The 23,634-nt window shown below is 34.6% G+C and overlaps 1 protein-coding gene across 1 annotated transcript; it reads right to left on the reverse strand.

Moving 5' to 3' along the window:
• Positions 1-541: 541 nt before the first annotated feature.
• K441DRAFT_678569 (uncharacterized protein) lies at positions 542-1,725 on the reverse strand (the record flags this gene model as incomplete). Its single annotated transcript, XM_067651172.1, has 4 exons — positions 542-545; positions 803-1,299; positions 1,389-1,500; positions 1,673-1,725. 4 exons carry the CDS (start codon positions 1,723-1,725, stop codon positions 542-544), a joined length of 666 nt encoding a protein of 221 aa, XP_067502547.1.
• Positions 1,726-23,634: the final 21,909 nt, after the last annotated feature.

Raw genomic sequence — 23,634 nt, forward strand, 5'->3', positions numbered from 1 at the left:
CTTTATATCCCTGAGCCTTACCCCAACGCCCTCAAGAGGGCTTAATAGGGCAGGACTTACTCCAGGGCTACCCCCACCCCTATCAATCTCACTGGCTATTCTCGCTCTTACAATTTCCAACACAGCTCTAACATCCCTCCCCTCCCTCAGTCTCTCTTTCGTACCAAACCCTTCCAAACCTGCCTCCAAACTCCTTTCGAGTGCCTCTTGCGCTTTTTGCAAATTCCCACGAGCAGCCTCGGCGCGTCCGACCCAGTACCAGCAGCGGCCTTCCAGTGGCGTGTAGCAGAGTTGCTGGGCTAACGGAAGCGCGACGTACAAAGAAGTAGTGAGAGCAAGGGTTGGGTTGGTATATTCAGAGAGCTCACAGCGGGTAAGAGCGATACGAAGAGTAAGCTCTTTTAGTCGAGCGGACAGGGTGGTAGCTAGGAATTCTTCGGCGTGAACGGTCCTTTTAGAAGCGGAGTGGGTTTTAGAAATACCTGGTATTGCAAAGGGGAAAGAATCGTGACTATGTCTAAGAGTCTTGGAATGAGGGGAGTTAGCTACGGATAATTCAGTATTAGGATGGTCCGTTAAATGAAGAGAAGTAAGAGATGTAATTAAGTCGGATGGCGATGATGATCCTGTGGATGGTGGCCGGAACTTTTGGGAGACAGGCGAAGATATCAAGTTTGAACTAGTACAAGGGCTTTGAAAGCTTTCGTAGTGGAATCCAACCGCATGACGAGCGTGTTCGGCCGGAGACATCAAAACAGATGGATAATCTGAATACTCTGTATCATTTTGGACTGTATAATACCTTTGGCCTTGATCCAAAACGCGTGTGGTAATGGAAGCGGGGTCGTCTTCTTCTTCCGCTGAGGTACGGGGGATATCTTGCGCTACCTCATCCTCAACACTAACGTCTAGGCCCTTCAGATCAAGGCGAGGAAATCCTGGCCGACCAGACCTTTGACTGGCCTTGTGCTGATCATCACCATGATCGCTAACCCTCTTGGTATCCCGCCCATATATGGCATCCCCGGGCAGCCTGGATATTTGATAACGGGGAGATTCTGAAACTTTACGAGTGTACATCATAGAGTGAGATCGAACACTGCGTAGTGATACAGCCTGTCTACCATTACGGTCGGAGTTGGAGTTAATATTTGGGACAACAGGCGCTGGTTTGGCAGGAAGTGGAGGGGCCAATGAGATCCTTCGCGGAGATCGGGGCGTATTAGTCACACCTCTGGAGATTGTTGGAATAGATACAGTTCCCCCTGACGAAAAAAATGGCACTGCAAGAGGCTCGACCTAGTATAGCAATATCAGTACACTAGGAGGTATGAAATATCAAGAAATGGTTTAATGTTGGTTGAGAATATTGTAGCAGTACAACATACCTTGTCCAGTAGGATTGGACCCTGAGCAGCAGTGTACGGTTCACATAGCAATTTGAGGGGCTTATCCCCGTCAGAGTTGACATCAGAGCTAACATTGGGTGGCAGTGGGTGTCTGCGTCCAATTCGTGCAGTTATGTTCATACTAAAATTGATTGTGGGTGCCTATGTCATTCATAAGCAAAAGATGTGGAGGATACTTTCTTCACCAGCGAGCTCGGGACTTTAATTGTGGGGAATGTCTTGAAACTCAAGTCTTTGTTTAATGAGTCTGGCGACGGTCGTACAATGTTACCTCAACGGAATATGCCCGAAGATCCCCAGGCAATGGTTGAAACATTATGAAAGAAACTAAGGGACAAGGAGGACATATCGAAAGTTAACAGTACTCAGCTCCAACGCCCCCGCCCCCAACTCGATTAGCATATCGCGTATGCAATTTCGGGGTACTGTTTTCTAAGGAACTGAGAGGGAAATGCTTCAACCCACACCACAATTCTTCTAAATGCTTTATGGATGTCAAAAGAGAGGCTTTGAAAGTTGAACAAGAAAATTTTATTTATTTCGACTATACAAACGATCCCCACGGGTTCCGACTGACACCGGTACACACGATATTCCGGAATGAGTCGTCCTTGTTCCAGAATGAATCATGTATCGCTTTGATCGGCTTAATTCCGGATTGCTTACCTTATTCCGGAAAAGTTCTTATTAAAATTAAGACTTAAGGGCCTTATGAAATCGGCCTCAGCACCTCCACGCGGTAGAGCCCAGGAGCCTAGCTGCTACTATTGGTGTTCCATCAGGGTCGTGCTAATAGACCGCGAGAGCAAACACAGAGACATGCGTACGGCTGCGCTGCGATATGGTGGTGGCGTGAAGAACCTTCGCTGGGAGGGTAAGCCCCAGCAGAGGCTCAAAACGCGGCTATTATGTCTCTTAACGTACGCATTTAGATCATTTAAATCATGGCATCTACCTCCGGCGTCCCCCTCCTCCTGTATGGTATAAATATATTATACTACAATGTAACTATATAGCACCTATATAGAGCAACCGAACTGTATATACCTTGTAGGCGGGAAGCCTATAATAAGCCCCTTATCTACTCGCCTTTCACTACTATCTTATAGCTTAGACTTACTATATGGAGTATTTCGTCTTCCTCTATATTATTTTAGGCGGGAGGTAAGGGACCTAGGTTAGGGCCTTAAGATAAAATACCTAGTTTATCCTACTGTTTCTTTATGGTAAAAGATTATATAGAACTAGGTTATACTATAAGCAGAGTAACTATAGGTAACGTATATATACGTATATAGGGCGGAGACTTAAAGAAGGAGCTAAGAGTAAGTATATAGTATATAGTAATCTATAGTAATCTATAAGATATAGAAGTATAGTTTAAGTAGTAAATTAGACGAGATAGTTATTTTAAATACTCTGTCCTATAGGACTAAGTCTTAAAGTAGTAACCTAATAGTGTTTTTCCTTTTATTAATATAGTATAGATATTATCTAATTTAATATCTCTTATATCTCCCTTATGGTTTTTTTTATTTACCTACTTAGTAAAGTATATATCTATATAGACTTTTAAAGGACTATATTGGACGTTAGATAAGAGACAAAAATAAATTAAAATTAAATTTTATAATTAATTATATAAAGTCCCCAAGCTAAGCTAAATTAGAACAATTTTAAAGAGCTACACAGTCTTATAAGTTGAAAACTCTACTATAAAATTTACCTTTGCCCTTTATCGCCTCCCTTTACTCCTTTACTATTGGTATTAAGGCACCGTAGGCTATATAGCCCCTAAGGACACGTTACTAAACACTAGCTACTGTAACTATTCTACTATAATTAGTCTACTATAGATAACTAATCTACTATAAATGCACTGTAAGCTATCGTGCTATTAATAATCGCTACACTATAGACGTATAGTAGGCGTACTGTAGGCGTATTATAGGTATACTATAGACGCACTATAGACGTACTATAGACGTAGACGCACCGTAAACGTACTGTAGACGTAGATATACCGTAGACGTATAGTAAATGTGTAATAAAGCCTTGTAGTAGGAACTACTGTAAACTTATTAATGGGCTAGGTATGTAAATAACAAGAAAGTTAATAACGTAATAATAACTAGTGGAGTGTTTGCCTAACAAATTAACTCTAATTATATTCTAAAATGTACTATAAAAAAGAGAACTATCTAGGTAGAGACTGTAGTCCTTTAAGTACACAATACTGCGCCTAAGAAATGTACTAAGTACGTCAGTACGTTAGTACGTTAGTACGTCTTACGTTTCTATATTCCTACGTTCCTACGTTTTAAACTTATAACGTAACTAGCTATATAACTTAGTTACCTCTTATCTTATAGCTTAATCAGTTCTAGTATCTCCTATACTATTTTAATTAACCCATTTATATCTCTTCTTAGTAGTCGTACTACTACTAATATAAGGTCTATAACACTATCCCCCTCCTCTCTATCTTTGTCCTTAAAGATATCTTCTATCTCTAAGTTGTTTATTAGAGGTATAGCATTCCCGTTTTTAATTTAATAACCTTTATTATTTTTAATACCTTTTATTAAATCCCCTGCGTCTAATTATCGTAACCAGCTAGTAACTGTTATTCTTATACTTAGTAAAGTTATACCATCCTATTCTTATTATAAGGAAAGGAAGTTAGTATATATTATAATCGCGGCTCCGTCTAGTTACTAGCCTTCTTTTTATACTAAGTATACGCGAGCGAATATATAATCGTCTTGTAATATTTAATCCATTTCTAACACTAAGTGTACGTATTTTACTAGTCTTTAAAGTCTTTAACTTTCTTATCTAATTTATTATAGGGTCCTATATTTAATCTAAGGCGTTCCACCTTAAAGATAAACTTATTACTGCTCTTACTAAAGTATAAAAGCTTCGTAATAATAGAGAATAGATTTATATTAAAGAGCGGAAAGTATTTAAAGCTTAATAGACTGCCTATGCTTGTCTAGTTCGTCTTAAAAAGGGTTATAAAAAGGTATACTCTAAGGAGTAGCGTCTTATTAAGTAAGGTCTCCGTAAGCTTAAGAATAAAGAGGCTAAAAATGATTATAATTAAGAAGAGGCGGAAACAGCTTATATACTAGTAGTAGATCCCTTAGATAATCTAGCTTATCTATTACCTTTAACTAATTATTTTATTTTTAGCTCCTTTTTAATATTACCTAACCCATTCTCTTTTAATACTCCTATACCTTTTCTATAGCATTCTTTAGATTTCCTAATAGCTCCTAGGTGGTCTTGTTTTAGCTCTTATACTATAAATATATTCTCGATATACCTCTAATAGCTTTCTTTATAGATTTTAGTATAGTATTTTCCTTTATTCTTATTCTATTGCTAGTTATTTTTTTACTATTTTAGTATCTTTTCTCTTACTAGCCTCCCTATTATTAGCGACTTAGTTAATTAAGGCACGAGCACGGCAAGAGGGACGCGTAAGCCTATATAATTTACTAGTTTCTACTAGTTTCCACTAGTTTCTACTAGCGCCGTAATATTACCCCCCCCTTTTCTAAAAAAGCCTGCCCTTAAGCTTTATACGTCTATATTATATCTATAGGGTATTCTTATCTTTATAATTAATGGGCAGCTTATTGTCTTCGCTATTCTAGCACTCTATCTACTTATTAAGGTACTTTAGGGGTCCGGGTTTGTTAGGGTAACGACTATAAAACTTTTAAAGCTTATAGGGACTACCTATAAAGTTCTATATAGGGTATTAAGTGGGGTCCAGGTCGTACCCTTTCCACTTAATATAATATTTTAACATTCCCCTTATAAGCTTATAGGCCAGTATTTCTTTAATTTCCTATTTATTATTGCTATTTACTTAGATTAGCAGGGGAGGTTTATTCTTTTGTCTAGGTAATAGGTTATTTATAGCTTTCTGTAGTTTATCCAGAGAGAAAATAGGGTAAACTTTAATTAAATTTGGGAGCTTTACTTTATATATATTGCCTATCTTTTTAAGAACCTTATACGGTCTTGCTATTTAATAGTTTAGCTTATAGCTAGGTTGTTCCGTCTTCTAGTTCTTTATTATAACCTAAACTATATCTTTTACGGTAAAGTCAGGCTCTTGTCTATACTTATTTACCTATTATTATATTAATTTTTAGGCCTTTTTTAGATTTATACGGGCTACTATCTAGGCTTCTTCTAAGCGCTTAGCGTACTGCCGTGCTTTCTTATAAGATAGTTTTTTGTATATATTCTGGGGTTCTTCTAGTCTTTCCTAGTTAAAGCTTATATAGGGTAAGTATCCTATTTTTAGTTAAATAGGGGCAAATCCTATAGAGTTATAGGGTAGGGTTACTTGGGTATAGTCTATTAAGGGTAATAGTTTAGCCCAGTTATTTTAAAAGTAGTTAATAAAGGGCCGAAGTCTCTAATCTAAGTATTAATTTATAATTTCCGTCTAACTATCTATCTAGGGTGATATATAGTAAAAAGCTTTAGCTTAATGCCTAAAATCTAGGTAAACTTATTCTAGAAATCTAATATAAATTACGGCCTATAATTGGATATAATAGTATTTAGTAGTCCATAGATTTAGTAGACGTAGTAGATATATAATTAGGCCGCTTCTTTAGCATTAATATTCTTATAATATAGGATTAAAAACAGGCGCTTATTAAAGCGGTTAACTAGAATTATAACTATATTATATTCGTTATGGTCTATAGGTAGCTTATAAAAGTCTATAAAGATATATTACTAAGGGCGTTATAGTATTAGGAGTGGTTTTAATAATCCTAGGGTCTTATTTTATAGGATTATAGATCTATAGCAGCTATCACAGTTCCGTATATAACGGTCAATATTTATAACTATTCTAGGCTAGTAGTAGCGGTTACTAATAATCTTACAGGTCTTATTTTTTTCTAAGGTAGGCCGTAGAGACCTAGGTATAAGCTTTGGCAATAAGCTGGGTCTATAAGTTCTATTCCTTAGCTACTACTAGCCGTTTCTAGTACTTAAGTAGTCCGTTTTTAAGGGACTATAGGCTAGTAACGTTCTTTACCTTTTTGCGGTACTCCTATAGAGAGGGGGTTATTTAGTTAGCCTATAGTAGTTTATTAATAAGGTTAAGTTTAGAGGAGTTAATAAAATATATCTTAGCGCCTAGGGGGTCCGTGCTTAGTTCTGCCCGTATTTAGGGGTTAAGGTATTCTAGTTATAGTAGCGTCTAGGTCTATAATAAGATCTTTATAGCTATCTAGTTATCTAGGTTTTACTTATACCTTATAAAAGCGTCCGCACGGTTTATAGTACCTAGTCTATATATAATTAAGAAGTTAAACTAAGATAGGGTATTTACCTAGTGTGCCTACTAGGCTATAAGGGCCTTAGTTATTATAAAGTATTCTAAAGCCTTATAATCTGAAACTACCTTAATTGGCTTAGGGGTCCCCTCTAGCTATATACACCAGTGCTAAAAGCTAGAGATAATAGCTAGCATTTCTTTATTATAGATGTGGTAGTTTAGCTCAGCATCTATTATAGTTTTTAAATAGTATATAATAGGGTGCTACTCTTTATCCGGTTACTTCTGGGGGAAAAACACTAGCTATTACGCTGTTTAAGGCATTAGTTTCTAGTATTAAAGGCCGTTTTAGGTTAAAATAGGTAAATAGGGGAGCCAATACTAGCCGTTTCTTAAGCTTATTAAAGGCCTGCCTATATATAGCGTTAAAGTAAAAGGGCTAGTCTTTTCTAGTAAGACGGTTAAGAGGCCGGGTAATCCTACTATAGTTCTTAATAAAGCGTTAGTAGAAGTTACAAAAACCTAAAAATAATTAGTAGTAGTTCTTTGATTAACGTCTAATACGGATCCTATCTTGGCCTACGCAGACTACTCCGTTATAGGGGGGAAAACTTATAATTTACATGAAGAAAACCCTGCAGTTGGGGGAGGAAAAACCCTATAAGCAGCCTCAGTAGGATGAAAAACCCCNATTTGCCATGTTTGCACGTAGCAGCGGCCCTACAGGCCTACTACACGTCCTCCTCCTTAAATGTTTTGAACTCCTTAGGAACCACTACTTCCTTCTCTAGCTTATTAAAGCTAGGGTTCACTACGTCCCAGCTAGGCCTTGCTGATCGATTGCTGTGTCTTATTATCTCTTTGTGTCCTATATCTTACCCATCCCCTATATGCTATCTCTTATGTAGACCACTGCTATATACGCCTTGCCTCCCCCCCCCTAGAGCTATCAAAGGCGTAAGGGGGATTTATCCGTTCTAACCACCGTAATACTAATAAGCGAGCGGGATATTGTGTTATTTAGGTATCTTTTATGCCTAGGCCCCAGCTAGGCCCTCTCTAAGGGTTACTACTCCGTCGAAAGGAGATAGGGAAAACTGTGGGTCGCAATCCAAGCTGCTAGGTAGTATTTGGTAGTTAAAAACGGCGAGTAACCGCATGCTCCGCGGGCGACTGCCCTGGGGGTTAGGAGGGGCCGTATATTTGCTTATTTGTTCGTTCGCTCGTACGCTCGTTCGTCCGTTAATGTGAGGTCGTTAATGCTTTCCATTGGGGGCTAGGGGATGCTTTTAAAAGCTGTTCATCCACGTTAGATTATATAGGTGCTTAGTAGGAGAACTAGTGGCTATATTATAAAGGGGTACCGTTAGTAGTGGTTTTTGAGATCTTACTATCCTATGTAAAAACTTTTTACTACGCCCTACGACGTATATAACTACTAGGTCCTACTTGCACGCGCTATATAACGTCTCTGCGTTGGCTTTGGGTCTGAACTTTAAAGACCTAGGTTTGTAGCCGTCACCACGTATAGGTGCAGAATCCGTTTTCGACGGCCCCTAAAAATAATTATACCCCCTTTACGGTCCGTGGGGGTGCCTACTAGTTAATTACGGCCGTCTTCTCTAAGTCGGTTTTAATTTCATTTATACTAATAATAAAACCTAGGTACTTTATCCGCTTAATACTAAACTCTAACTTCTTAATATTAACCTAAAGGCTAGCCTCGTAGAGCCGTTATAGGACTTTATAGACATACTCCTCGTATTTTAGCTTATTCTTAAAGTAAATTATAATATTATCTAAATAGGCCGTATAAAAGTCGTCTAAGTAATTAAAGAGTACATTATTTATATACCGTTGGTGCGTAGCTAGTCCATTAGTTAGTCTAAAAGGAAGTACCTTATATTTATATATTCCGTAATAGGTCTAAAATATAATAAGATTTTTAGACTTAGGGTTTATCCTAATTTAGTAAAAGGCCTAGTAGATATTAAGCTTTATAAAGACCTTAGCTCTACTTATTTGGGCTAAAGTTTTATTAAGTTAGGAAAGCGGATAGCAGTCCTTATAGGTTATATTATTTAGCTTATAGTAGTTAATACAGAAGCGGAGTCCTCCTAAATTAATAGAACCTCGTCTACTTTTGCGTTTATTAGGCAATTCTTTATATGGTGACCTTTCTAACTATAAGAGAAGTAAGCTCCTTAATTACTAAGGGCCTATATATAGGCCGAGCATTCACTAGACCTATAGTAGGACTAGCTGCATAGCTAGCTGCTAAATTGGCGGCGGGCTATACGGGTGGTGCTATAGGGGTTGCCGATCGTGCTAGGGCATTACGGGCCGTTCTTATATTGCTTATAGTCTAACTTAAAGGGTTTCTAGCTTTATACCGTTTAGCGTATACTTTAATTTAGTAAAGGCCTTAGTTAATAGCTAAGCACTAGTCCGTAAGTTCCTTTAGCGTCTATATAGTAGTAAAAACTAGTAATACGGCTCGCTGCAGGTCTAGGGTAAGCTTATTAAATAGGTCCAGTATTAAATCTTCCTAAGGAATTTAAGCCTAGCTAGCTAGGTGTAAAAAGCGGGTCTAAAAGGCCTAGAAGGTCTCTATCGTTTTTATATTTAGGCATTTATAATTAAGTCGGGCGTTTTATACTTTAAAGGGGTCCTTATAAATAAAAGATAGGTAAATAATTATCTCTTCTTTAGAGAGGAAGAGATCTGCTAAGTCCTATACGTATCGCGGACGTAGGTACGTCTATACGTCCCAGCCGGTACGGCCGAAGATATAGGCCATTTTAGCCTAAGTAGTAGGGAAGTGGTCTATATTAACTTTAAGCTTATCCTATAATTAAAGCTTCTAATTATTAAATATAGGGTTAGAAAACGCCTTAAGATGCTACTTACTAACTAGTATATAGACCGTATAAAAAATCTACTTAACTACTATCCCTTCGCACGTTGGTTTGCGTCCTACGGTATCGATAAGGGCCTGGCCAATAAGAGGCGCCTATTGGGCGCCCGTGTGTACGATGTTCCTAGGCTTGGCGCCAAGTGTAGGACTCCAACGTGCGAAGGGATAAGGAGAAATGGCCTAGGCTTAAGTAAAGTAGGCCTACTTTACTGACCGCCATAGAACGCCACCACTAGAGATACGTGTTGGCGACTAAGTATAGCTAGATATATATAATATCTCTATATAGAGGCTTATAAAGTCACTTAATTATAAGAACCTTAGCCCCTATTTAATTAAATAAGTTATTAATAGGGGAGCTGTATATAAGCTAGAACTCCTACTTACCCTAGCCACCCATAGAATATGGCCTATATTTTATCTATAGCTACTATACCTTTATTAGCCTAACCCCTTACTAGGGTAGATATAGCCTAAACCCCTACTAGTACTAATCCGAGATAAGAACGAAGATAAGAACTATAAGGAGTGGACTATTAAATAAATTATTAACTCTAAATACTTTAGTAATGTTGGTCATATAGGGTGACTCACCAATAACGACTACTTGAGTAGGTTATAGTGATGTTAGTTAATAAAGCTTATTTAATTGGAATGAGAAAGGGCGAGGAGCCTAAGACTCCTCGCTACGCTAGTGCCGCGGCGTTATATAATAACCGCTTGCCTTATTCCCAACACTAGCAACTCTTCTTTTATAGTTGCCATCTATATATAAATATTGCTTAAAGTCGTGGGTGGATATCGTGTTGGGGCCGCTAAGGCGCTAGTTATAAGCGAGCTAATAGCAATTTTCTATACCGGGTATGGAAAATCCTAATTAGCTAGTTGAAATTAGGGTCTATAGAATATTATACTCTTACTCCCTTTTAACCTAACCTTTAACTTATATATATAGAGTGTTTGTATTAACAAACGTTTCTAGAGCCTTATTTAGGTTTGCCTTTATTATTATATCTACTAGATTATCTTAACTATTAATCTATTAAATCTTAAAGAGTTTTTACTATTTATAGGATTAATAAAGTGCTATAATATTAATTATAAGGCGCTTCTCCTTTATAGTACTAAGCTTAATTAAACACTTATAGAGGGAATATAAGTTGGTATATACGATTATAGGGATAATAGGAAGTTTAAGTCGATCTATAATTATCTTTAGGGTAGTTCCAATTGTAATTACTATATTAACTCCGCTAACTATTTTATATATCTCTAACGCTAGAACGCTTTAAGTAACGCGTTTACTCTTAGTTAAGCTCTAATAGATAAGATTGCCGTAAATTATAAAGTTATTCTCTCTAGTAGATTTATTTATGTTGGAAACATAGGGTGACTTACCAATAACGACTACTCGAGTAGGGTTACAGTGATGTTGGTTAATTCTTATTAATAGGAATGAGGAAAGGGGTGAGGAACTTAAGGTTCCTTACTACGCTAGGGCCACGTCAACACGTGACGGCAATATGCTTTATGCGACGGCAACTTGCCTTATTTCTAACACTGGCAACTCTTTTTTTTATAGTTGCTATATATATATATATAAATAGACAGTATATAATAATACTAGACAATATGTAATAAAACTAGATAATATGCAATAAAACCAGACGATATACGATAATGCGGTAGTTGGTAGAATTTGGTGGATAATGTGAAGACGGGTGGGCCGCTAAGACGCTAGTAGTAAGTGAGCTAATGGCGATTTTCTATACCGGGCATGGAAAATCCTGATTGGTTAGTAGAAGTCCACACCGCTACCTAAATTAATTAGGCGCGGCGCTCTTGGCAAGGATTTAACTAATTAGACAACTTTAACTAGCGGTTGAAGTTTTATAAGATCTTAACTTCTCTAAATTTCCCTCTTAACCTAACCTTTAACTCGTATATATAGAGTATTTATGTTAACAAACGTCTCTAGTGCCTTATTTGGGTTTACCTTTATTATTATATCTACTGGGTTATCTTAGCTATTAATCCATTAGATCTTAAAGAGTTTTTAACGCTTATAGGACTGTTAAAGTGCTATAATATTGATTATAAGACGCTTCTCCTTTGTAGTACCAAGCTTGACTAAATACTTGTAGAGGGAATATAAGTCGGTATATACGATTATAGGGATAGTAGGAAGTTTAAGCCGGTCTATAATTATCTTAAGGGTAGTTCCAATTGCAATTACTATATTAACTCCGCCGACTATTCTATATATCTCTAACGCTAGAACGCTTTAAGTAATGCGCTTACTTTTAGTTAAGCTCTAATAGATAAGGTTGCCGTGGATTATAAAGTTATTCTCTCTAGTAGATTTATTCGCGATAATAATCTTATATCCTAGTTGGGAGCTAAAATCTTTATTATTTGTAAACGATCTATTAACGAATATAAAGAGCTTAGCGGTAGGAAGGTTAATAGGCACGTAGAGTAGTCCCCTGTTAAGATGGTTTATTTACTAGGAAAGACGCTTATTTAGGGTAAGAATATTATCCTTAGTTGGTTCCTGGTATTAAGCGGCAACAGAGAGATTAAAGGAAGTCTTAGGTTAATAGATAGAAGCTATATAAGCTCCGCGAGCGCGTTACTCTATATATCCTTGCTTTAGAGAATTAACGTTAATAACGTTAATCTTCTTACCTTAACCCTTCTGGCGTAGAGTAATAGAGCCCTTATTTAGGGAGAGGATATATCCGTTAAAAAGTAATAGTGTTGCTAAGTTAAGTCTTTCCTTTGGCTTTGCTATAAGGTTTACCTTTACTAGCTTATCTTCTTTAAGAGCTAAGAATTGGTCATCTCTTAAGATAATTATATTGTTTGTTTATATACCGACAATTCCAAATGGAGTTCCCGTAGTTATAATAAGGAAGCAGGGATTAAATATAAAAGTAGTTATTAAAAGCTTCTCCTTATAGTGCTTGCTATAGGTAGCCTACTAATAAGTTCCTACCTCTGCGATTCTATATAATGGCTTAAGTACGACTATAATCGTATCCTTGGGATATTAGTAGCGAATTTACTCTGGAAGGTATGTTAGTATTAAGCGCTAAAGGCGCGTCTCTAATTGGGTATAGGCCTAAGTAATGTTTTATAGGTAAACCGCTATCCTATTCTTTATTAAGGAGGGAGCTAGCGTAATAATGACTTATTAACTAGCTCGTTGAATTATAGGGGATTGTATAAGGATTACTTCCTTACCGTTATTATTATAACCTTAAATGACTAGCCTTAACTTCTTAAATGGGGTATTAGTAGCTTTACCTTTAATTTTATTAACTATTCTTAACTTAAATATGCGGACTCTATTAAACTTAGTAGGGTTATATTTCTTAAATTTAAAGACTCCTCTTATAATAAGACTGTCGATTTCCTACTTATTAGATACTTAGAAAGGAGCTCCTAGAGTTATAATACGGCCTTTCTTTTAGAGCTGTTTTACGAGTTTAAAGTTAGCCTTCTCTTTAGCTGTTATAAAGGCCATTAATAGTTTATCTCTATTCTTAATAGCAGTAACAAATTGCTCTTCGAAATTGATAAGATGTTGGCGATTTCGTGATCCCTTTAGGCGACCTCTACCGCGTCATAGTTGCGGTACATCTACTACAATTATATTAGAATTGCCTTCGCCTTTTAGAGTACGTTAATTGTGGTTCTCCTTTAGGGTATCCTCTGGGGTATTCTATAAAGGCTTAGAGCTATTATCCCTATAGTAGGGCTTAATAACGGTTGAGTGGAATTAAGTGGGTTTATGGGGCATTTAAAGAGTGTAAGTTTAACTATTAATTACAATGAGTTTATGTGGGCCTGACTATCCTCCCTTTTTACGCCATACGCGTACCTCCGATTAGAGTGGTAGATTAAGTATAGTTAAGGTGTTTAGGCCATTTTTTATTTTTAGTGCGTTATTAACCTGGCGCGTGGCGTAGAGATATTGCACCTCCTTTATTGCCTTGCGAATAGCCTTAGCTTATTACGCAATAGAGGGAGATAGTAGAGAATTGTTAGTTATTTAAGGGTAGGTGCTAAAGACTAGCAATATAGGTACGAGCCTATCTGGGCTAGCGGTATCGTTAACAGCCTTAACAGCTATCTATAGGATAAGCTTTTTGCTAGTACCCTCTAGTTTTAAAGAAATAATCTTATATGCGCGGCGTAATGGCGTATAATATTATTTTACTTTTCTAATACTATTATGTACCTTAATAGGGACTTTCTTAACCTTAATTGTTATTGCCTTTACCTGTTATTGAAACTCCGTAGATAAGAAGTTCTTTCCTATATTATAAACGATTTGATTAGGGGGTCCTAGGTAGATATTAATTTAGTATAATTAAAGAGTATTCTATACGTTTCTAGCTGATATATCTTTTAAAAAGCGTGCGGCTTAGAAGGAGGTTAAGAAGTTAATAACTTGGAGTACTGGCTTGCTGTTAAGATATATAACATCTATAATAATGCAGAAGTTAAAGTTATAGTTGTCTTTAAGAGTAAACTTAAATCAGCTAGGGGACTTCTGGTTTATTTAGCAGTAATAGTAGTACTTTATAAGATGTTTAATTACCTTAACCTTAACTTTATAACCTGCTTGCTAAAGGACCTTAAGCAATTGGTAAATAGATAGGTGGCTAAAACGACGGTGTAGTTAACGTAACTCTGACTTAGTTAGGTGGCTCTAAGCAACGCTCCTTTTTGGCTATTGAAGGAGTAACTAAGGGTGACCCTACTTGCGTACAACGGGCACCTGATTATCTCCCTAGATAAGTATATTTTTAAGGTTGTTAAGCTTAATACCTAATTTGTTTATATCTTGGATGCAGAATAGGAATAGGGTATTTATAGGGACAATATAGAAAGTAATATATCCTAATGGGGTTTGGACCTTAATTGTGCTAAGAGAGATTATAGTACCCTTACTAAAGCGAATTGTATATTGGCCTGCTGTTAATTAGTTAATTTAAACAGAGCTATTAAGCTACTAAAGAGCTTAAACTTGAGGCTTTCCTGCTATAGATACTCCTGCGGCTCTAGTATCTGGTATAATGCTATAGAAGATATTCGCCAAGTATCTATTATTAAAGGAGAACGTGGAACTTTTTTTTAGCTTATTAAAGATATCTAACTTTATAATAGAATGGAGCGTAGATTAGTTATTAAGGATAGCGACGGTTTATATACTATTTACCTTACTATACTTAGTAAAGTATTGGTTGGGAGAGTAATCCTTAATTTCTATATTTATAAGGAGCTGTTTGGCCTTATTAACCTTACCCTTAAGATCTTCTTCGCCTTTATATTAAACTAGGAAGTTTTAGAAGTAGGCCATAGTGACCTTTTAGTTTCTGACGTTTTATGCGCTCTGGCGAAACCTATTATATACCTCCTTTNGTTTATTAANAGGGTGTCTAGTTAACTAGTAATTTGGCTTCTTATAAATATAGCACTTCTTCTAATAATTGCTCCGAAGTGAACCTCTATAAGGACCTCTATGATTGCCTTATAATTAACGTTAATCGTACCCTTTACTATATCCCCTACTACGTCTATTATATGTTTAATCAGTCTAGTTGTAATTATATTAGTCAGCCGGGTCGATTAAGGTAGGTTAGAGTTAGGCGTTAAATTGCTATACTTCTTAAGAGCGTAGAGCGGTGCTAATAGAGGATCTTAATTAAGTATATACTCCTTTGTAAGTACTTATAGGGTTAAAAAGAGCGAGATTATATTTTTTGATACCTTGGTATGCGCTAATAACTTAATTGCGTAGGCTAAGGTCCTCTTAATATAATTTAGATAAACCACGCTGAATTATCTAAAGTTAATTAAAGAGCTTTTAAAGATAATTAAGCTGAGAGACACCTAGGTTTATAGCAATAATTCTTAGAAAGGTAGTCTCTCTCTACTCTAATATATATTACTGCTTATTCTCTTCTATTTTAAAGTGGCATCTTATCTTATATATTATTTGGTTAAAATCGTATCCTTTTCTTGCTAAATAATTATAATAGAAGGTACTGGCGCGGCCCTTAAGTATAACGGAATAGGTGTTATAATATTGGTTAGGTTCTAGTCTAACCTTTTAGTAATAGTTATAGAAGATACGCAGCTTTAAATTAAGGATGTTATATAGTTCCCCGCTAAACTTCTTCTCCTAGTCTATATAGAGCTTTATAAGCTCTATAAGCATTTTTAAGGTGCCTTTAAGTAGTATTAAACCACATTGAAATTGCATTAGAGATTAAGGTGGGAATTACTTTATAGGCTGTAGTGGAGATATAGGGCTTAGTGGAATATGGCGTGGTACCTAATCTTCCTATAGTAGAGTTTAAAGGTTATTAAATCGCGAAGCAAGGGGATCTTGCGCTTACTCTTAAGGGGTAGTGGTTAATATTGCTGGTTAAATTAGTGGATCCTGGGGAGCTAGAGATAGAGGTAGAAGCGATAGATATAGAACATAAGAACTTATGCCTAAAGTAATGGAATTAGAGCGCGTCTTTATTAGCGTATTATTTAGATTCTATTATAAGTTAAGCTTCCTCTTAGTACATAGTTGGTGCTTAACCTCTTATAGAGTCTATTTATGCTCTTCTTTTACATTAATAATTTGCTTCTGGATATTGTCTCTAATGGCACCCCTATCTATAGGAATAAATACTCTATTCTTTTAAAGGAAGTTATAGAAGTTTTGTATAACGTCCTTTTTTGCGAGAGCCTATATTTCCTTTATCTATTTAATAAAGTCCTCCTTTATATAACACCATAGCTTAGTATTGTTGTATTTACTGTCTGTATAGTATACTATGCGGTATACTAAGAATCCGTTTAGGTCCTATTTTTTGGCGTTTATAGGGTTAATGTCTATATCCTATGTCTTTGGGTTAATGCTTTTCTTGTACTTCTTTGGGTAGGTTAACGCTATAGTAGGTATAGAATTGACGGGGTGTTGTACGTCGAAGGTAGGTAGGGTTTTTGGCTTTGTAGAATCTCGTAGGTTTGCTATTAAAAGGTAGGCAATTAAGATGTTGTCGACGCGTTTCGGACGTTAACTTTAGAACCATAGGTTTAGTGACACTTTTAACCTAAAGTACTCGACTAAATCTTTATATGTGTAGTTGTTTAACGCGTTTTAGACATTAATTTTGGGACCGTAGGTTTAGTGACACTTCTGACCTAAAGTACTTAACTAAATCTTTATAAACGTGGTTGTTCTACATAATAGACGCAACTTGGTATCTCCTAGTACTTAGTAATACTTCTATTACTAGTTTTCCGTAAGTTTAAGGTAGTATAGTATCGCCGGGATCCATTCTATATAAGCGTATATAGTACCCCTACACGAGACTGTCTCTTTTATTCGAAAACCTAGCTGCTCTGTAGTTGACTGTGTATTTAACCACTAATTAGTGTTAGAAATATAGGGTGACTTACTAATAACGACTACTCGAGTAGGGTTATAGTGATGTTGGTTAATTCTTATTAATAGGAATGAGGAAAGGGGTGAGGAACTTAAGGTTCCTTACTACGCTAGGGCCACGTCGACACGTGACGGCAATATGCTTCATACGACGGCAACTTGCCTTATTCCCGACAGTTTATAATAATAATCTTATATCTTAGCTAGGAGCTAAAATCTTTATTATTTATAAACGATTTATTAATAAATATAAAGAGCTTAATAGTAGGAAGATTAATAGGTATATAGTGTAGTCCCTAGTCAAGATAGTTTATTTACTAGAAAAGACGTTTATTTAGGGCAAGAATATTATTCTTAGTTAGTTTCTAGTATTAGGCGGTAATAGAAAGATTAAATAAAGTCTTAGGTTAATAGATAAAAGTAATATAAGCTCTATAAGCGCGTTACTCTACATATCCTTACTTTAAAGAATTAACGTTAATAATATTAATCTTCTTGCCTTAACCCTTCTAGCGTAAAGCAATAGAATNCTTGTTTAGGGAGAGGATATATTTATTAAAGAGTAATAGTGTTATTAAATTAAGCTTTTCCTTTAGCTTTGCTATAAGATTTACCTTTACTAGTTTATCTTCTTTAAGAGCTAAGAATTAGTCTTCTCCTAAAATAATTATATTATTAGTTTATATGCCAATAATTCTAAATAGAGTTCCTGTAGTTATAATAAGGAAGTATAGGTTAAATATAGAAGTAGTTATTAAAAGTTTCTCTTTATAGTGCTTACTATAGGTAGCCTACTAATAAGTTTTTACCTCTGTAATTCTATATAATAGCTTAAGTATAACTATAATTATATCTTTAGAATATTAGTGGCGAATTTACTCTAGAAGGTATACTAGTATTAAGCGCTAAAGGGGCGTCTCCGATTAAGTGTAGGCTTAGGTAATATCTTATAAATAAACCGCTATTCTATTCTTTATTAAGGAGGGAGCTAGCATAATAATAACTTACTAATTAGCTTATTAAATTATAGGGGATTATATAAGAATTACCTCCTTACTATTATTATTATAACCTTAAATAATAAGCCTTAATTTCTTAAATAGGGCATTAGTAGCTTTACCCTTAATCTCGTTAACTATTCTTAACTTAAAAATGCGAACTTTATTAAACTTAATAGGGTTATACTTCTTAAATTTAAAGACTTCTCTTGTAATAAGACTATCGATCTTCTACTTATTAGATGCTTAAAAAGGAGCTTCTAAAGTTATAATACAACCTTCCTTTTAAAGCTATTTTATAAGTTTAAAGTTAGCCTTTTCCTTAGCTATTATAAAGGCCATTAATAGCTTAACTCTATTCTTAATAGCGGCAATAAATTGCTCTTTAAAATTAATAAGATATTAGTGATTTTATAATCCCTTTAGGCGACCTCTACCGCGTTATAGTTGCGGCGTATCTACTATAATTATATTAGGATTATAGTCGCCTTCTAGAGCACGTTAATTATAGTTCTCCTTTAGGGCATTTTCTATAGCATCCTATAAAGGCTTAGAACTATTATCTTTATAGTAAGGCTTAATAATAGTTAAATAGAATTAAGTAGGTCTATAAGGCATCTAAATAGTATAAGTTTAACTATTAATTATAATAAGTTAATATAGGCCTAACTACCCTCCCTTTTTACGCTATATATATATCTTAGACTAGAGTAGCAGATTAAGCGTAGTTAAAGTATTTAGGCTATTTCTTATTCCTAGTACGTTATTAACCTAGTATATAGCATAAAGATATTATACCTCCTTTATTACCTTATAAATAGCCTTAGCTTATTATATAATAGAGAGAGATAGTAAAAAATTATTAATTATTTAAGGGTAGGCGCTAAAGACTAGTAATATAGGTATAAGTCCATCTAGGCCAGCGGAATTATTAATAGCTTTAATAGCTATTTATAAGGTAAGTTCTTTGCTAATATTCTTTAGTTTTAAAGAAATAATTTTATATATGTGGCGTAATAGCGCATAATATTGCTTTACTTTTTTAATACTATTATATACCTTAATAGAGACTTCCTTAACCTTAATTGCCATTGCCTTTATCTATTATTAAAACTCTATAGATAAGAAGTTCTTTTCTATATTATAGATAATTTAGTTAGAGGGTCCTAAGTAGATATTAATCTAATATAATTAAAGGGTATCCTATATATTCCTAGCTAATATATCCTTTAAGAAAAGTGCGGCTTAGAAGGAGGTTAAGAAGTTAATAACTTAGAGTACTAGCTTACCGCTAAGATATATAACATTAATAATAATATAAAAGTTAAAGTCGTAGTTATTTTTAAGGTTAAACTTAAATCGGCTAAGGGACTTCTGGTTTATTTAGTAGTAATAATAATACTTTATAAAATACTTAATCGCCTTAACCTTAACTTTATAGCCTACTTACTAAAGGACCCTAAGTAGTTAGTAAATAGATAGGTGGCTAAAGTAACGGTATAGTTAATGTAACTCTAACTTAGTTAAGTGGCTTTAAGTAATATTCTTTTCTAGTTAATAAAGGAGTAACTAGGGGTAACCCTACTTACGTATAATAGGCACTTAATTATCTCCCTAAATAAGTATATTTTTAAAGTTATTAAGCTTAATGCCTAATTTATTTATATCTTTAATGCAAAATAAAAATGGGGTATTTATAGGAATAACGTAAAAAGTAATACACCCTAAGGGGGTTTAGACCCTAATTATGCTAAAAGAGATTATAGTACCCTTACTAAAACGAATCGTGTATTAGCCTACCGTTAAATAGTTAATTTAAATAGAGCTATTAAGCTACTAAAGGGCTTAAACTTAAAGTTCTCCTATTATAGATACTTTTACGGCTCTAGTGTCTGGTATAATACTATAGAAGACGTTTACTAAGTATCTATTATTAAAGGAGAACGTAAAACTCTTTTGTGGCTTATTAAAGATATCTAACTTTATAATAGAGTAGAGTGTAAATTAGTTATTAAAAATAGTAACGGTTTATATACTATCTACCTTACTATACCTAGTAAAGTATTAGTTAGATAAGTAGTCCTTAATTTCCATATCTATAAGGAGCTATTTGGCCTTATTAACCTTACCTTTAAGATCTTTTACGCCTTTATATTAAACTAAAAAGCTTTAAAAGTAGGCTATAGTAACCTTATAATTTTTAAAGTTTCTTATACTTTAGCAAAACTTATTATATGCCTCCTTTTACTTATTAAGAGAATGCCTAGTTAACTAGTAATTTAGTTTCTTATAAACATAGCACTTCTTTTAATAATTACTTTAAAATAAACCTCTATAAGGGCCTCTACCTTTACCTTATAGTTATTAATTATACCCTCTACTATATTATTTACCCCAGCTACTATATATTTAATTAGTCTAGTTATAATTATATTAGTTAGGCGGGTCGATTAAAGTAGGTTAGAGTTAGGTATTAAATTACTATACTTTTTAAGAGCGTAGAGTGGTGCTAATAGAAGATCCTAATTAAGTATATACTCCTTTATAAGTATTTATAGGATTAAAGAAAGTAAGGTTATATTTTTTAACGCCTTAGTATACACTAATAACTTAATTATATAGGCTAAAATCCTCTTAATATAATTTGGATAAACTACGCTAAATCGTTTAAAGTTAATTAAAGAGCTTTTAAAGATAATTAAGCCGAGGGATACCTAAGTTTATAGTAATAATCCTTAAAAAGGTAGTCTCTCTCTATTCTAATATATACTGCTACTTATTCTCTTCTATTTTAAAGTAGTATCTTAACTTATATATTATATGGTTAAAATTATATCCTTTTCCTGCTAAACGGTTATAATAGAAGGTATTAGCTTAGCCCTTAAGTATAATAGAATAGGCGTTATAGTATTAATTAGACTCTATTTTTACTTTCTAATAATAGTCATAAAAGATATATAGTTTTAAATTAAGAATATTATATAGTTCCTTACTAAACTTCTTCTCCTAATCTAAATAGAGCTTTGTAAGCTCTATAAGCAATTTTAAACTACCTCTAATTTAAGATTAAAATAAAGGAGGTAGGAGTTATATTATAGGCTGTAGTAAGGATATAGGTCTAATCGGTAGAGTCTAAAGGTTATTAAATCGCGGAGCAATAGGATCCTGTGCCTGCTCTTATTAGGGTATAGTGTCCGATATTAAAGCTATAGGTTAAATTAAATATAGAGGAGTTAAAGGCGGAGGTAAATTTATTTCTAGAGGTGTATTACTTGGATTCTATTATAAGTTAAGCTTCCTTATAGTGCGTAGTTAATACTTAATCTCTTATAGAGTTTATTCGTACTCTTCTTTTATGTTAATAATATGCTCCTAAATATTATCTCTAATAACTCCCCCATCTATAGGGATAAATACTTTATACTCCTAAAGGAAGTTATGGAAGTCCTATATAATATCTTTATTTATAGGAACCTATATTTCCTTTATCTATTTAATAAAGTCCTCCTTTATATAGTACTATAGTATAGTATTATTATATTTGCTATCTTTATAGTATACTATATAGTTTAATAGGAATCCGTTTAGGTCCTATTACTTAGTAATTATAGGGTTAATATTATCCTCGTACTTCTTTAAGTAGGTTAACGCTATAGTAGGTATAGTAGAATTAACGGGGTGTCGTATGTCGAAGGTAGGTAGGATTTTCGGTTTTATAGGATCTCGTAGGTTTGCTGTCAAGAGGTAGGCAATTTAAGATGTTGTTTGACGTGTTTTAGATATTATTTAACACGTTTTGGACGTTAACTTAGGACTCTAGGTTTAGTAACACTTTTAACCTAAAGTATAACTAAATCTTTATAAACGCAATTATTCTATATAATAGACGCAACTTAGTATCTCCTAGTACTTAGTAACACTTCTATTACTAGTTTTCCGTAAGTTTAAGGTAGTATAGTGTCGCCGGGATCTATTCTATATAAGCGTATATAGCACCCCTATATAAGACTGTCTCTTCTATTTAAAAACCTAGCTGCTCTATAGTTAACTGTGTATTTAACCACTAATCAGTATTAGTTATATAGGGTGACTCACTAATAATAACTACTTAAGTAGGTTACAGTGATGTTGGTTAATAAAGCTTATTTAATTGGAATGAGAAAGGGCGAGGAGCCTAAGACTCCTCGCCACGCTAGTGCCGCGGCGTTACGTGATAACCGCTTGCCTTATTCCTAATAAGTAAAGGTAGAGGATAACGGCTCTACTATAGAGCTATATATATAGGATTTAATATAAATTAGCTAAAATAGTAACTATAGAAAGACTTTAAAAATGTAAAGGATTTAATTAGTAACTTTTACTACGTAAACCTATAAAAACTAGGCTTAAGTAGAGATTTTATACCTAATCCTTTATAGGAGCCCTTATAGAGTTAAACTATTATATATTACTATATAAGGGCAAATTGCCGTTAGATTGCAGTAAAGTGCAATTATATAACCGGAATATTGTTAAAATATCTAGGAACTTTAACCAGCGGTTAAAGTTATCTAATTAGTTAGATTTTTAGATACCAAGCCTTATTATATAACGTTGTTTTAAACCTTTAGTAACACCCCCCTTTCTTCTTTTCTATACCTTAAGTGTCCCTTTTATATATATATAGTAACCACAGCGTCGCTAGAGCTCCGCCTCTATAGGAGGGGAGGTAGTATTACGGAACCCCATCGCAGGGGCCTCTATAGGAGAGCCCCGTGCTCTCGCGTACACCTCGCGTACAGCTTATATCAGCTACGCGTAGGTATATCACCTCCTTACGCCCTCGACCCTTATGATCGATCGCGTAACGTCTTGTAGACTCCTCAAATACATACGCTTTATAGCTACTGCCCTCGTTCCGTGACACTATGCGTAGGCTAAGTATTAAAAAAAACTTAATATAGGTTAGTTTATTAAGTACGTCAAATAATATATTAATTATACTAAGTTAATTATCTATTAACAGCTAGTAGTTAAGGCTATTTAAAAGGGACGATATTTTATTAATAAAGTAAGCTTAAAGTTTAGAAATACCCCTAGCTACCTAATTAGAGATTTAGGGGATATTTCTATATCTCCTAGCTTTAGCCCTTCTTTTAAAGGGTTGCTCTAAAAGTAACCTAAGGTAACTCTAATAATACCCCTTATATTAAATTGGTTATAACTTAGGAAGTAGTTAAAACCCTATTACCTATATTAGCTAGATTATTTTATTTATTTATTTTTTAAAAAGTGAAATAAAATAAGGACTTTTCTATAGAAACTTTTCCTATTTTTAAATTTCACAGTTTTTTAGTATATTGCCGGAAACTGGAGAGTTTTGCGTCAAGTCCTAGAATTTTATAAGCCGCGTACTTTCGAAAAGCTTTGCCCTTTGTCTTCTGGCTCGACGTTAAAAAATCGTCCCGTCTAGCTATCTGCAAAGCGCTGGTATACCCACTCGGCGTACATCAGGAGTATGCACATGTAAGCAGAGTTACGCATTAATCTCT

This window comes from Cenococcum geophilum (genome assembly GCF_001692895.1).
Source record: "Cenococcum geophilum 1.58 unplaced genomic scaffold K441scaffold_29, whole genome shotgun sequence".
In the NCBI taxonomy this organism is placed as follows: domain Eukaryota; kingdom Fungi; phylum Ascomycota; class Dothideomycetes; order Gloniales; family Gloniaceae; genus Cenococcum; species Cenococcum geophilum.